Source organism: Helianthus annuus, chromosome 15 (genome assembly GCF_002127325.2).
Source record: "Helianthus annuus cultivar XRQ/B chromosome 15, HanXRQr2.0-SUNRISE, whole genome shotgun sequence".
Taxonomy (NCBI): Eukaryota; Viridiplantae; Streptophyta; class Magnoliopsida; order Asterales; family Asteraceae; genus Helianthus; species Helianthus annuus.
The window spans coordinates 74,768,997-74,782,133 of NC_035447.2; the positions used below are offsets into that span (position 1 = coordinate 74,768,997).

A 13,137-nucleotide genomic window follows, 5' to 3' on the forward strand; every position below is an offset into this window, starting at 1 on the left:
CTGCTTCTGAGACAACCCTGTTTCTTTCGACTTACCAGATAATGGATCCCTTATACTCGACCCAGTACCGGCACCTAATGATCTTCCTATCAGTTGAGACGTTTGTACCTGCACCTTCACACTGATGTTGCTCTTGTGAAGACCAACGTCCATTGCACCAACATGCCTATCGCTTTCTTTCAAGACATACCCGCACCCCGGGAAGGTACCTCAGGTCAGCACCCGCGTAACGGTCCCTTTTTGCTACAGCAGCATTTTCTACGACCTCACAGGCCGCACCTTCTGATGCATTCATCTCTACATCGCTGGACGAACCGTTTCGATGGTTCCTATAACACACTATACTGATTTTAGATCCTTACCATCCCTCACTTTATGGAGGCCACACACGGGATGAGTACACCTGTCACATCAGCTACAGTTTGAGGATATAAGCCGCATAGTTTTTGGAGCTTGAGCTGACAACACGTCCTCCACCCTGTCTATTACCAGTATACTTTCATCAAGATTCTTTTTGCGCTCTCTCCTACTGTTATTACACTTTTCCCAGGTTTTTGATGCTCGTCTCTTTACTGTCGGGCGACAAATCAGTTAATTACTTCGACGTATATTCAAACTCGAGGAGGTCATGCATGACGACAGTTTACTTTTCTTTCCTCCTCCACCTCAGTCACCAGTATAATTGGTTTCTAGATTATGCGGATTGCATTACATTTGGGGGGGGGGGCATCAATGATAAGCCGAGATTGTGGAGACTTTCGAAGACCACATCTGACTACGTAATTTTGATACACTAATATATTTAATGGACAAGGGTAGGGTGACCCTGTGCCCCTGATGATGTAATACATTTTGGAAGACAATACGATTGTGGCCAGGGAATAATGAGAAGTCAATCATCCTTATGCATGCGACAATACTTTGTGACCGATGACCAACGAAAGCTCAGTCGCTTTGTCTTCGTTAAGCGCGTTACTGACCTATATGTGTGTGCTATAATTATAATGCTACGTGCTTACTTGCTATAAATATAATTACCAAGTTTCTTGGTTATACTATGATTATACTATTGCTTGATTGGTTGGTAACCTATTATGTGTATGTGCACATGATCTCTAAACAACTGTATGCACTCCCCGAACGAATAAGACCTGACCTAACCAATCTTCTTCTCAGAAGATGTCGATACCAGGGAACGTCAATACCAACAACCCTCTTCCGACAGCAGCAGAGTCAGAACTGCAAGGGTGCATCTCGCAAACCATCGCACAACTCGAGGCCCTTCGCTCCAAACACGGGGAGATACCTCAGGAAATAACCCACCCAGCGGCTGCACTTACGAGCAGTTCTTGAACCACAAATCTCGAGAATTCGACGGCACTGGGGGTGCCTTAGCTTTTGTGCGTTGGGTGGAGAAGACGAATTATGTCTTACGGTTGAGCAAATGTGCCCCAGAACATCAGATCACGTACATAGCTGGACTATTTGTAGATGGGGCTCTGTCTTGGTGGAACCTTCAGGTTCAAACAATGGGCGAGACCACTGCATATGCTTTGACGTGGGACGAACTGAAGGAACTAATGCGCAAGAGATATTGCTCTAGGGCGGAAGTCCAGAAGTTGGAAATGAATTGTGGAACCTGAAAATGGAAGGTCCAAAGATAGCTGAATATGTGCAGAGATTTGGCGAATTGTCACAAGTTGCATCACGTTTGGTGGAACCAGAATCTAGGAAGATCGAACGATTCATCGGGGGACTGGCACCTCAGATTCTAAGCCTGGTAACAACAGCTAAGCCTCCAACAATCATCGAAGCAATCGACATGAGTGTGGCGCTCACTGAAGAAGCGATTAGACAAGGAAAATTTTCCACTCCGGAAGAGGAAAATGAGACTCCTGTAGTGTCATCTGGGGATAACAAGAGAAGGCTCGCAAATTTCAAGAAGGTTACTCGGGTGAGTAACGAGAAGAAGGCCAAAAAAGGAAAAGACTACATGGGTATCCTACCTAAATGCGACAATTGTCTACATTATCACGTCGGGCGATGTAAGTATGGGAAATGTGATAACTGTGGTAAGAGGGGGCATCCCAAGGAGACTTGTAGGCAAAGTATTGAACATGGAAATAAATACCAAGATGATAGCAAGAATCACGGAGGATACAACGACAACGACAAAGGCAGGGTGAGTGACAAACAAAAACATGCTCGAGGTTGTCTTAACTGTGGGAGCAAGAAGCATTTCAGAAAATACTGTCCTAAGAAGAATCAGGCGTAAGGATAAAAGCTCAGTAGCAGAGCTAGGGGAGCTCACCAGGAATCCAAGCGTGGATATCGGTACGTCCCATATTACTCAACGATATGCATCCGTGTTGTTAGATACTGTCGCGAATATAGTTTCGCATTTTTAGAGGTTGAAAGTATGATTGGTTTAGTAGTAAGTAAGTTAGGTAACCCGCACTCGATAGAACTAGCTAATGGGAAGCTAGTAGAAGCCAACGTAGTAAATGGGACATGGCAAGATAGGATCCGGAGAGTGTGAGTTCACGCTTGATCTACTGCCAGTGAATTGCGAGACTTCAACTAGGTAGTTGGATGGATTGGTTGACAAATGATCAATAGGAGATTGATATCCACAACGCGATGGCGAACGAAGAAGCGATCTTGACTCATGAAGCGGGATACGCCTCTGCAAATTACTAATTGCTTGAAGGCACGAAGGATGTTGCGTAAAGAATGTGTTGTTTTCTTGGCTCATGTCGGGGACAGGGGGAGCCGAAGAACCAAAGCACGAAGATATTCCTATGATAAGGAAATATCCTAAGGTCTTCCTCTAAGATTTGCCAGAAATACCTCCTCAACGACAAGTCGAATTTCGCATCGATTTGATTCCAGGCGCCGCGTCTATGGTAAATGCACTCTAGGGACTTGCACCTTCGGAAATGCAAGGATTGACAGTGTGGTTTCAGTAGTGGATAGAGAAGGAAGATAACAGACCAAAATTGCCGATTTGGGTTACCCCAGTTCTGCTCGTCAAAAGAAAGGACGATGACTTTCAAATGAACATCAAACTACCAGGAGTCGGACGAGCTAGCCAACAAGAGTCAGCGACTCTTGCTAAGGATTGGCGAACTACTTATTTGACTAACTTCAAGCATCCAACCAGTAATTCCCGACTTATTGATGATCGAGTAGCTGTAAATTCAGGAAGAAAGTATACCGGGGGAAAATTGTAGGACAACAACTTGTTTTAAACGTACACAAGAATGCCATTTCCTACACGATGCACAGAACGATTCTACACCGAATACGAAACCCTGAGAATCTAGGAAACATGTACTTAGGACCATCGGGAACCAGGTCCAAATTCACAAAGGTCGTTACTTAGGAACCACATCTGTTAACTCAAGCTGACACCCTTAACCTGACATATATGCCAGTTCCGTTGACCAAACCGAAAGTACTTAAATTTCTTTTACTTCTAGCGAGTAGACGTTTGCATCTCTACTCACCTTAATGGTAATTGCATTGCGTTGATTTTCTTCGCAAAGAGCGAACATACATTTGCTTCGATATCTGGCCATTTCTTCATTTTAGCAAGTGCTCATTGTTTCAGTACTCGGAAACTTTCATGACATACATGCATCATTTGCTACGCATGTGGTTTCGTTTCGAACAAACACTTCATTGAAATCTAAATATTATTTTGCTAAACCTAATTACTGATTCATGTTTCGAATGACCTACATTATTGTTATTGTTGGCTCTTTTGATACCAAGTCAACACACTTTCTTGAAACTGCTTTCTTTCAAGTTACATTCATAGTTCGTCATCGTAATCATGCTAGGATTTCCTGGCTGATGCATACGTTTATTATCGGATTACGCCAGAACCAAGTTCAATTGCTTGAACTTATTCATTTCTCATATCCAGTTTAAAATAGCATTTGATGTATTGAGAGCATCATATTCAAATCATTGGCAAAGATTCTTTTGTTTCGAGTCGTAGTAGACTTGTTTGGTCTATGACTTCACCAAATCATTTGTTGGTTACGACACCTTGTGGGGATACTTTCACAAAATTGAAGCTTGCGCTTATTTGGTTACTCACTTCACACACGGATTTAATTGATTATTTGATAATTTGCCCTAAATCCGTCTTGTTTATCACGATGAAATCGGTCTCAACACAGTTGTGTGTTGAGGAAAAGGTACATAGATTCATTTCATATCACGGTGTACCTCCTAACGATTCTTTACGATCAATCGAATGCCTTGCGGTACTTATTTGCCTTCTCACTGATACGTGGTCGAAAACTGGTTATCGTTTATGCTTAAGTTGATGTTTTTACATAGCTTTTAATCTTGAATAGCCTACTTTTAATGAGATTCGTGTTTTACAGGTCTAAAAGAATTTAAGGAGCTAATCGGGAGCTAAACGGAGCACCGGGACGTGAATCGGATCAACCGGGGATGTGAAATGAACAAAACCGGGTTAATCACAAAGATTGGATGTGTTTTGGGAATGTTAATGGACTTAAAATGAATATATTGGAAGATGGCATGATAGAGGGCTGAATTACGAGTATGTGGGCGAAAACGGTGAGTAAAACGGAGCTATAACGAAAAAGTTATGAAGAAAATAGTTTCGGACGAAACAGGAAAAACTAGAGGTCGTCGGGGACGGGCTCTAAAAACACCCGTCGGCCAAAAAACCCCGTATACAGACAAACAAGTCGTCGGATGGTTTCAGCACATGGGGAGGCCGTCGCCGACGGGCCCCAAGCCGTCGGCGACGGGCAGCGGATCTCTAAAACGCGAATTTCATTTATTTGGGTGATGGGAACGATTCTAATTGGTGTTTTTGGCATTGAAGATGGGAGTTACAACTTTTGTGAGTTTGAAACCTGTTTTTGGAGCCTAATTGAGATATCTATCACCTACCATTCCACCAACCATCCTCCCTATCATCCTAATCAAGATCACCACCAACATCTTTTTCACAATCATCATCCACCAAACCCTAATTCCTCCATCCATCATCCAACTCACCATCCTCATCCACAAACCCTAATCAACCATCATTCCTTCATCCATCAAGCTTCAAGATGCCTTCACTCATGTTCCAAACATCCGGTGATCAAGCTCCTTCAACCATGAGCGGCTAATCATCTCGGTTTCACCCCGGTGTAGGTAGTTGTTAATTTTAGGGTTTCGAATTGTTCTTGTTTTAACTTAGTGACAATTTGTATTTGATTTTTGAAACTCTTAATAATAGTGTTACATTTGTTGCGAATTCGTGAATTGTCGAGCGATGTTAAAAGTTATGACTTTGCGAAATGGTGATATGTAATTGTGCATTATCTTTGTTAGGATTTACTTGTGTTGATTACAAAGTGTCTTTTTGTCCGTTCTTCGGGACATTGATAGTTAGTAGCACCTAAGTCACGGTACACTAAATCCGTTAATCAAATGCATTTGAGTTGAAACTTGAACTTATAGAAATCCTAGGTTAACAATTACCGAAACCGGGTGTGATTCCTTTTTATTATTATTGTTCTAGTAACCATTTTTCTTGCAATCGTTAATTAGTAGTTGTTAATCATTCTCATCAATTCATTTAGTTAAAAAAATCATATCTCTCAATTAAACGAAAACACAAAAATTACTTTAGCAAGCTTCATAAGTCATGACAATTGTTTTAAATCATTCGAATCCACACACAAACCACATACTCTTCGTGGTTCGACCCCTTGCTACCACTAACTATTTGTTAAGGGTAATTAGGGCATATAAATATTATCTTTGACCGGAGCACGACACTCCGATCAAATTTTGGCGCCGTTGCCGGGGAGTGCGTGCGCTTTGTGTTTGGATATTGTTTGAATTTTTGTGATTAACTGTTTAATTTGTTTAGCTTTCTTTTTGTACTTGTCTTTTTCCTTGTTACGCGGAGTGTGTTACTTGTGCAGGTTACAGGTAGTGCATGCATACGCGGAACTCCGGTAGGACTTCACCTTTAGTCTACGAACCGGAAATCGAAAGAGTCGCAAGAAGAAACCTAGCAAGCCGGTTAGAAGCAACTCTTGCTTCTAATCAAACCAACCAACCACCACCACTCACACCGACCATTGAAACCGATACAATGGCGAACCAGAACTCCAATCAAAGCTTCAACTCAAGCCAAAACCTCAATCCAAATCAATTCCAATCCCGAGGAAACTTTCATCCCGCCCAAAATGTCCAACTTATACCTCAAGAGCAACCGGGTGGTAACGTCAACGCTAGACCACCCACACCACCTTTTTGAAACCAAAATCCTAATAACACCCAACGAACACCCCAACAACAAACCCGTCATCGACAAGCGTCTTTACCCATCAACCTTGATGATAGGAATGTCAACTCCGATCGTAGAGGTAATCGAGATCGCGGCAATCCCGCGGATGAAGACCCATTTTTCAATATCGACGAATTAAGAAATGCAATCCCCGATGATGAACCTTACAGTGTTCCCGGTTATCAATCGCCGGAACATGTAAGTATTCATACATAAAATTCGGATGATGGGGGTTATTATGATGATAGAGTGGACGATGATGAAGATTGGGGATACATCAATAGGGGTAATGACTGCCATGCGAGGGGGACGAAGATGAAGAGTTTGGCTATCAAAATGCCAACTACGTTGGGGAGGATGATTATTGGGATGGGAATAGAAGGAATGGTGGTTACGAGAATAACCGCCAACCACGAAACAACTACCAACGGAACCGGAATGATGGGTTTTACAACAACAACAATGCTAACCCTAACCGGATTCCTCGTTTCGTGGGAGGTGGTCATCAAGGGGGTATCCGAGGTGGAAATCGGAGAGATGATAGAAGAGATGTTGGAAGGGATGAGAGAAGGGATAAGAGACGAGATGAAATAAGAAACGAAAGAAGAGATGATAGAAGGGATAACCGAAGAATGGGAGATCAAGAGGTTAACGGTCCTTATCGTCGTCAACAACCTCCACGTGGAGTGAATGACCGTTTCAGGCCGATTATCACCGAAAACGATTCACCCATCGTTTGTGAGCGAAGGATGTTTGATTGTAAACCACACTATATCAACATACTTCCTCATTTCAATGGGAGATCCAACGATGAGCCATACACACATTTGGCGGAATTTTCTTCGGTTTGCAACACTATTAGGGGGCATAACTTTGCGTTAGAAGAAGTTAAACTTCGTTTGTTCCAATTTTCATTGAAGGACAAGGCGAAGCAATGGTTTCTTACACTCCTGGCCAATAGCATCCGCACATGGGGGGAAATGCAACAAGCGTTTTTAGATGAATATTATTCTATGGCAAAGACCGACGACGCTCGTAATGAAATTAGGTCTTTTCGCCAATTATCGGGCGAATTGTTGCATGAAGCCTTTACAAGATTCAAAGAAATGATGCGGAGATGCCCACATCATCAAATCAAGAAGTGGGAATTGGTGAAGTGTTTTGTACGAGGGTTGGATGACGCAACATGGAATCGTCTCGAGTCGACAAGTAACGGGACTCTTTTGAGCAACCATGAAGACGATGATTGGGAGTTCTTGGAATGGATGAGCAAGCATTCAAAAGAGAAAGAATCGGTCGATCGAGCCAAGAAGCATCCCGTTTCCCGGTCACTTCCCTATCTCGACTCTAAAGATCGAATCTCTACTCTAGAGCGGGAAATGGCTCGAATGAAGAAGAAGGAAGTTAATGCGGTCCAGTTTGATGTGTGTGAGGAATGTGGTGATATCGGACATAGAGCGGAACAATGTCCACCAGGCCCGGAGGAAGTCAATCAAGTGTATGGAGATAGGAAGCAATATGACATGAACTCCAACACTTACCATCCGGGTTTGAGAAATCACCCTAACTTCCGATATGGTAACGCTTCAAATCAAATGAACCCGAATTTCCAATCGGGTAATCAAGGAGGTCAAAGCGGGTCATCATATCAAAACCGTCAAGGTGGTAACCAAGGAGGTTATCAACGAAATTACAACCAAGGGTACCAAGGTAGGGACAATAATTACCAAGGTGGGTACCAACGGACTTACAACAATCAAGGCGGTAATGGAAGTGGGTCGAACAATCAAACTGGTGGCGATGACTTGAGTGCCAAAATAGATGCTTTGTTGAATATGCAAAGAGAATCTCTAAACAATATAAAAGAATCCCATCATGATATCAAGGAGATAAAGAAGATAAACGAGATTCGGGATAAAGCACATGAGGCATTGGCAAAGCAAGTGGGCCAACTCGCAGAGGAGATGGCTCAAATGAGAGGAAGCACGGGAAAGCTTCCAAGTGACACTACAGTGAACCCGAAGCATCAAGGTTTTAGCACAAGCAACGTGAGGGATGCACGCGTTAGCGCGGTAAGTATTCTTTTAAATGATGAAGTTTGTAGTGTTGAAAGCATTCCACCACCACAATTCGTTGATGGTGTAGTGGAAAACATGGGTGAGGAGCCGGAAAGTGAAAATGAACACGAAACGATTTCACAAAGTAAAAATGAAAACGTAACTAAAAATTCTTTTTGTGAAAATTGTTTAAATCAACTTAACCCGCTTAATGCATCGAAAAGTGAAGAATGGTGCCCACCGAAGGACGAGGGGTGGGAAAATTTTAAGCAAGCTAAAATTAATTTACCGTTACTAGATGACATTAAAAAGGTTCCGGCTAATGTGGAATGCTTAAAGGAGTTAAGCATCAAAAAACGGCACAACAAATTACCCGAACCGGTTGATTTGATATCTCATGTGAGTGCCGTTTTATCGAGTGCCCTTCCCCAAAAAGCTCAAGATCCGGGAGACCCTCTTATTCCAATTCAAATCGGAACATTTAAAATCGAGAGGGCGCTCCTAGATCTTGGAGCTTGAGTGAGCATCTTGCCCGGGAGTTTGTATGACCAATATGATTTTGGTCCATTAAAAAATTTTGATACTCCTGTGGTATTGGCCGATCAGACTCCCACGCATCCAATGGGGATGGTGGAGGATGTGATTATTAAGGTGGATGATTGCTACTACCCAGTTGACTTTTTGGTAGTAGACTATGTTGGGTGTGTTGGGGACACCCAACCAATAGTTATACTGGGTAGACCGTTCCTGGCAACTGCTAATGCCATAATAAATTGCGCAACGGGAACGGTAAGCATGAAGTTTGGGGACCGGGAATTAAATTTAAATGTTTTTCCAAAATTTACTAACCCACTCGGTGAGGATAAGTGTCCTAAAAAGGACATGAATCCAAACAAAAAGGTTTGTGCTATGGTTGGTAGGTTTGGAGAAACAAAGAAGAAGACGGTCGAGAAGAAGAAAGCAAAGAAGTCACCTCTAGAACAGAAAAAGGAAGAGGAGGTGAGGAAGTTTGGACCGTTTGGCAACACATGGTACGAATCACCGGTGGGTGATTTTGAGGAGCTCGTGGACGGCAAGCATGCCATTCGACCACCATGAGGTGGTAAGTTAATTGTTGTTGTATATTTTATTTCGCATTTCGTTTTAGTGTTATCCGTAGTTTATTTAGTATTGTTGTTGTTGTATAATTTTGTTATTTCGTTTTAGTAGTTAAATGAACGTTGTGGGTGTGTTCCTTATATAACCCTCACGAGACCTCTCGTCCTTCCGAGCTATCGGGTGGTTTAAAAGGGCTTGTTGCATACGCTAAATGCAACCGTGATTCCTACGAAAGTGAGTTAGGTTTGTTGTTATTGTAAATTATTTTCCACATAAATCGAAGTGAAATAACTCATGGCTTGGTAATGTGTTCATAAAAAGGGTAGAACTAGGTAACTAACAAATTTTGATGGTTGTGAGAAGCATGCTTCTACACAAGGGTTGGAATTTGTAGGTATAACATGTTCATGAGACAACCGTTTTTATGAAGAGAAGAAGAAGATTTGAGCATCAAGCGACAACAATCAGGTGAATGCGTTTCCTTTTTACTTTGATTCCTAGTTTAGTAATAAGTGGATTGTAATTTGTATTTTATTTCCGGGGTGAAATTTGGGGAGGTTAGTCGTGTCACATCCCTTGTGTGTTTTAAAAACTCTAGTTCTTACACATTGAGGATAATGTTTACCTCAAGTGTGGGGATGGGGAGTGGTAAAAGTTTTCGATTTTGACCCGTCATTTAAATACTACACATTGGGGGCAATGTTTACCTCAAGTGTGGGGATGGGGGAAAATTTCAAAAATTTTTCAAATTTTTTTTCTTGTTTCAAAAGCGATCTTAAAAGCACAAGTAACCAAGTCAACGAGGGATGGCACAGCCCATTTGATCTTTTGTCATGGTCAAGTTCAAATTAATAACATGACGGGTATTTAGCGGGTGGTTATTTGGGAGTAATTCGCCTAAGAAACTAGCATTTGATGCATATCACATATCATACCCTTAGACGTGAGGTTTTGAGCCACTTTTATATCACAGATTTACATTTACATGTTCTTTGTTTGAGTGGACCATTAGTCGCGTATTGTAGAACTTGCAACTTTTGATACGTTTGAGACCATAGACCGAATACAAGCACGAGAATGATTAAGGCATTAGGTAAACCTTTTCCTTTTACACCATTTTTATATCCTTACCCAAAAATTATCCCCTAGTAACCAATTTTGAGCCTAATCCATTCGTTTGACCACCCTTTAGCCAATAACCTTAAAACCTTTTTCGTTTAAACCCGTGTGATGGAATTCGATTATAGTAGCAAAGTTTGTATAGTTGTAATTGTTTGTTTGCAAAAACGAAAAAAAAAAGAAGAGAAAAATGAGAAAATGTTATGAAAAAGACGAGAAAATTGTTGAGAAAAGAACAAAAATATGTGTTCTTAGTTGAGAAATAAAAGGCGAAAACTTGTTGCCTTCTAGTTTGATATTGGTAGTCAGTTGTGCGTAGATTAGTTGTTTTGTAATAAAAATTGAATTTACATCACCTTAACCACTTTAAAATATCCTATTTCCTACCCTTAGCCTAGCCCCGCTACAACCCGTTCAAAGACCTTATGACTTGTGCTTGATATTCGTGTTCGGTGGTGGAGAATGATTGAGTTGCAAGCCTATGCGGGTACGTTTTCTAATCGGTTTTGAGGTATTAATTGATTGAAGTGCTAATACATTATACACATTAGCCAATTTATAAGCCGAGTGGAGAGAACATTGTGAGGGATGTGCATGACTTGTTAGTTTAACGGGCGGGTTAATCTTGGATAACCATTTTTTTTTGTGATTAGTCACTTCACCGTTAAATATGTTGAAAAGTGTAAAGAGTTTGAACTTTAGTATGACAATTGACCTTAACCTTCGTCTCGGGAATGGGGAGTGTATTCGTTGTTCGACCCACGTGAAAGTGAAAAACAAATTTGCTTGAGGGCAAGCAAAAGACAAGTGTGGGGATGTGATACGTGGTCGAAAACTGGTTATCGTTTATGCTTAAGTTGATGTTTTTACATAGCTTTTAATCTTGAATAGCCTACTTTTAATGGGATTCCTGTTTTACAGGTCTAAAAGAGTTTAAGGAGCTAATCGGAAGCTAAACGGAGCACCGAGACGTGAATCGGATCAACCAGGGATGTGAAATGAACAAAACCGGGTTAATCACGAAGATTGGATGTGTTTTGGGAATGTTAATGGATTTAAAATGAATATATTGGAAGATGGCATGATAGAGGGCTGAATTACGAGTACGTGGGCGAAAACGGTGAGTAAAACGGAGCTATAACGAAAAAGTTATGAAGAAAACAGTTTCAGACGAAACATGAAAAACTAGAGGTCGTCGGGGACGGGCTCTAGGCCGTCACCGATGGGCTCTAGAAACACCCGTCGTCCAAAAAACCCCGTATACAGACAAACAAGCCGTCGGATGGTTTCAGCACATGGGGAGGCCGTCGCCGACGGGCCCCAAGCCGTCGGCGACGGGCAGCGGATCTCTAAAACACGAATTTCATTTATTTGGGTGATGGGAACAATTCTAATTGGTGTTTTTGGCATTGAAGATGGGAGTTACAACTTTTATGAGTTTGAAACCTGTTTTTGGAGCCTAATTGAGATATCTATCACCTACCATTCCACCAACCATCCTCCCTATCATCCTAATCAAGATCACCACCAACATCTTTTTCACAATCATCATCCACCAAACCCTAATTCCTCCATCCATCATCCAACTCACCATCCTTATCCACAAACCCTAATCAACCATCATTCCTTCATCCATCAAGCTTCAAGATGCCTTCACTCATGTTCCAAACATCCGGTGATCAAGCTCCTTCAACCATGAGCGGCTAATCATCTCGGTTTCACCCCGGTGTAGGTAGTTGTTAATTTTAGGGTTTCGAATTGTTTTTGTTTTAACTTAGCATTTTGTTGCGAATTCGTGAATTGTCGAGCGATGTTAAAAGTTATGACTTTGCGAAATGGTGATATGTAATTGTGCATTATCGTTGTTAGGATTTACTTGTGTTGATTACAAAGTGTCTTTTTGTCCGTTCTTCGGGACGTTGATAGTTAGTAGCACCTAAGTCACGGTACACTAAATCCGTTAATCAAATGCATTTGAGTTGAAACTTGAACTTGTAGAAATCCTAGGTTAACAATTACCGAAACTGGGCATGATTCCTTTTTATTATTATTGTTCTAGTAACCATTTTTCTTGCAATCGTTAATTAGTAGTTGTTAATCATTCTCATCAATTCATTTAGTTAAAAATCATATCTCTCAATTAAACGAAAACACAAAAATTCCTTTAGCAAGCTTCATAAGTCGTGACAATTGTTTTAATTCATTCGAATCCACACACAAACCACATATTCTTCGTGGTTCGACCCCTTGCTACCACTAACTATTTGTTAAGGGTAATTAGGGCATATAAATATTATCTTTGACCGGAGCGCGACACTCTGATCACTCACTTTCGACCGAAAACAGTGGCTCTTTGATGTTCCATATTCAACTGAAAACTCTATGATATTGTGTAAATCAAATCTTCTGGCTTGTTTCGGTACGTATTCATTTGATTTCCAACTCGGTGAACTTGTTCAGTCACCACCATACTTGAGTTATGTCACTGCGACACCTTGTGGTGTCATTTCAAACTTGTAGCTTCTG

At 41.4% G+C, this 13,137-nt stretch overlaps 1 protein-coding gene across 1 annotated transcript; it reads left to right on the forward strand.

Annotated features, from left to right (window-relative positions):
* Window positions 1–6,652: 6,652 nt before the first annotated feature.
* Window positions 6,653–8,913, forward strand: LOC110914001. The gene is made up of 4 exons (XM_022158811.2): window positions 6,653–6,782; window positions 6,836–7,071; window positions 7,258–7,835; window positions 8,052–8,913. Exons 1-4 carry the CDS (start codon window positions 6,653–6,655, stop codon window positions 8,911–8,913), a joined length of 1,806 nt encoding a protein of 601 aa, XP_022014503.2.
* Window positions 8,914–13,137: the final 4,224 nt, after the last annotated feature.

Bases quoted from the DNA above. Each gene is read 5' to 3' on its own strand.
- LOC110914001 (XM_022158811.2), top strand. From the start codon at position 6,653: ATGAAGAGTTTGGCTATCAAAATGCCAACTACGTTGGGGAGGATGATT. The intron at 7,072-7,257 runs GTTTGTGAGCGA...TTTTCATTGAAG, and splicing joins CCGAAAACGATTCACCCATC to GACAAGGCGAAGCAATGGTT. The intron at 7,836-8,051 runs GTATGGAGATAG...GTACCAAGGTAG, and splicing joins CCGGAGGAAGTCAATCAAGT to GGACAATAATTACCAAGGTG.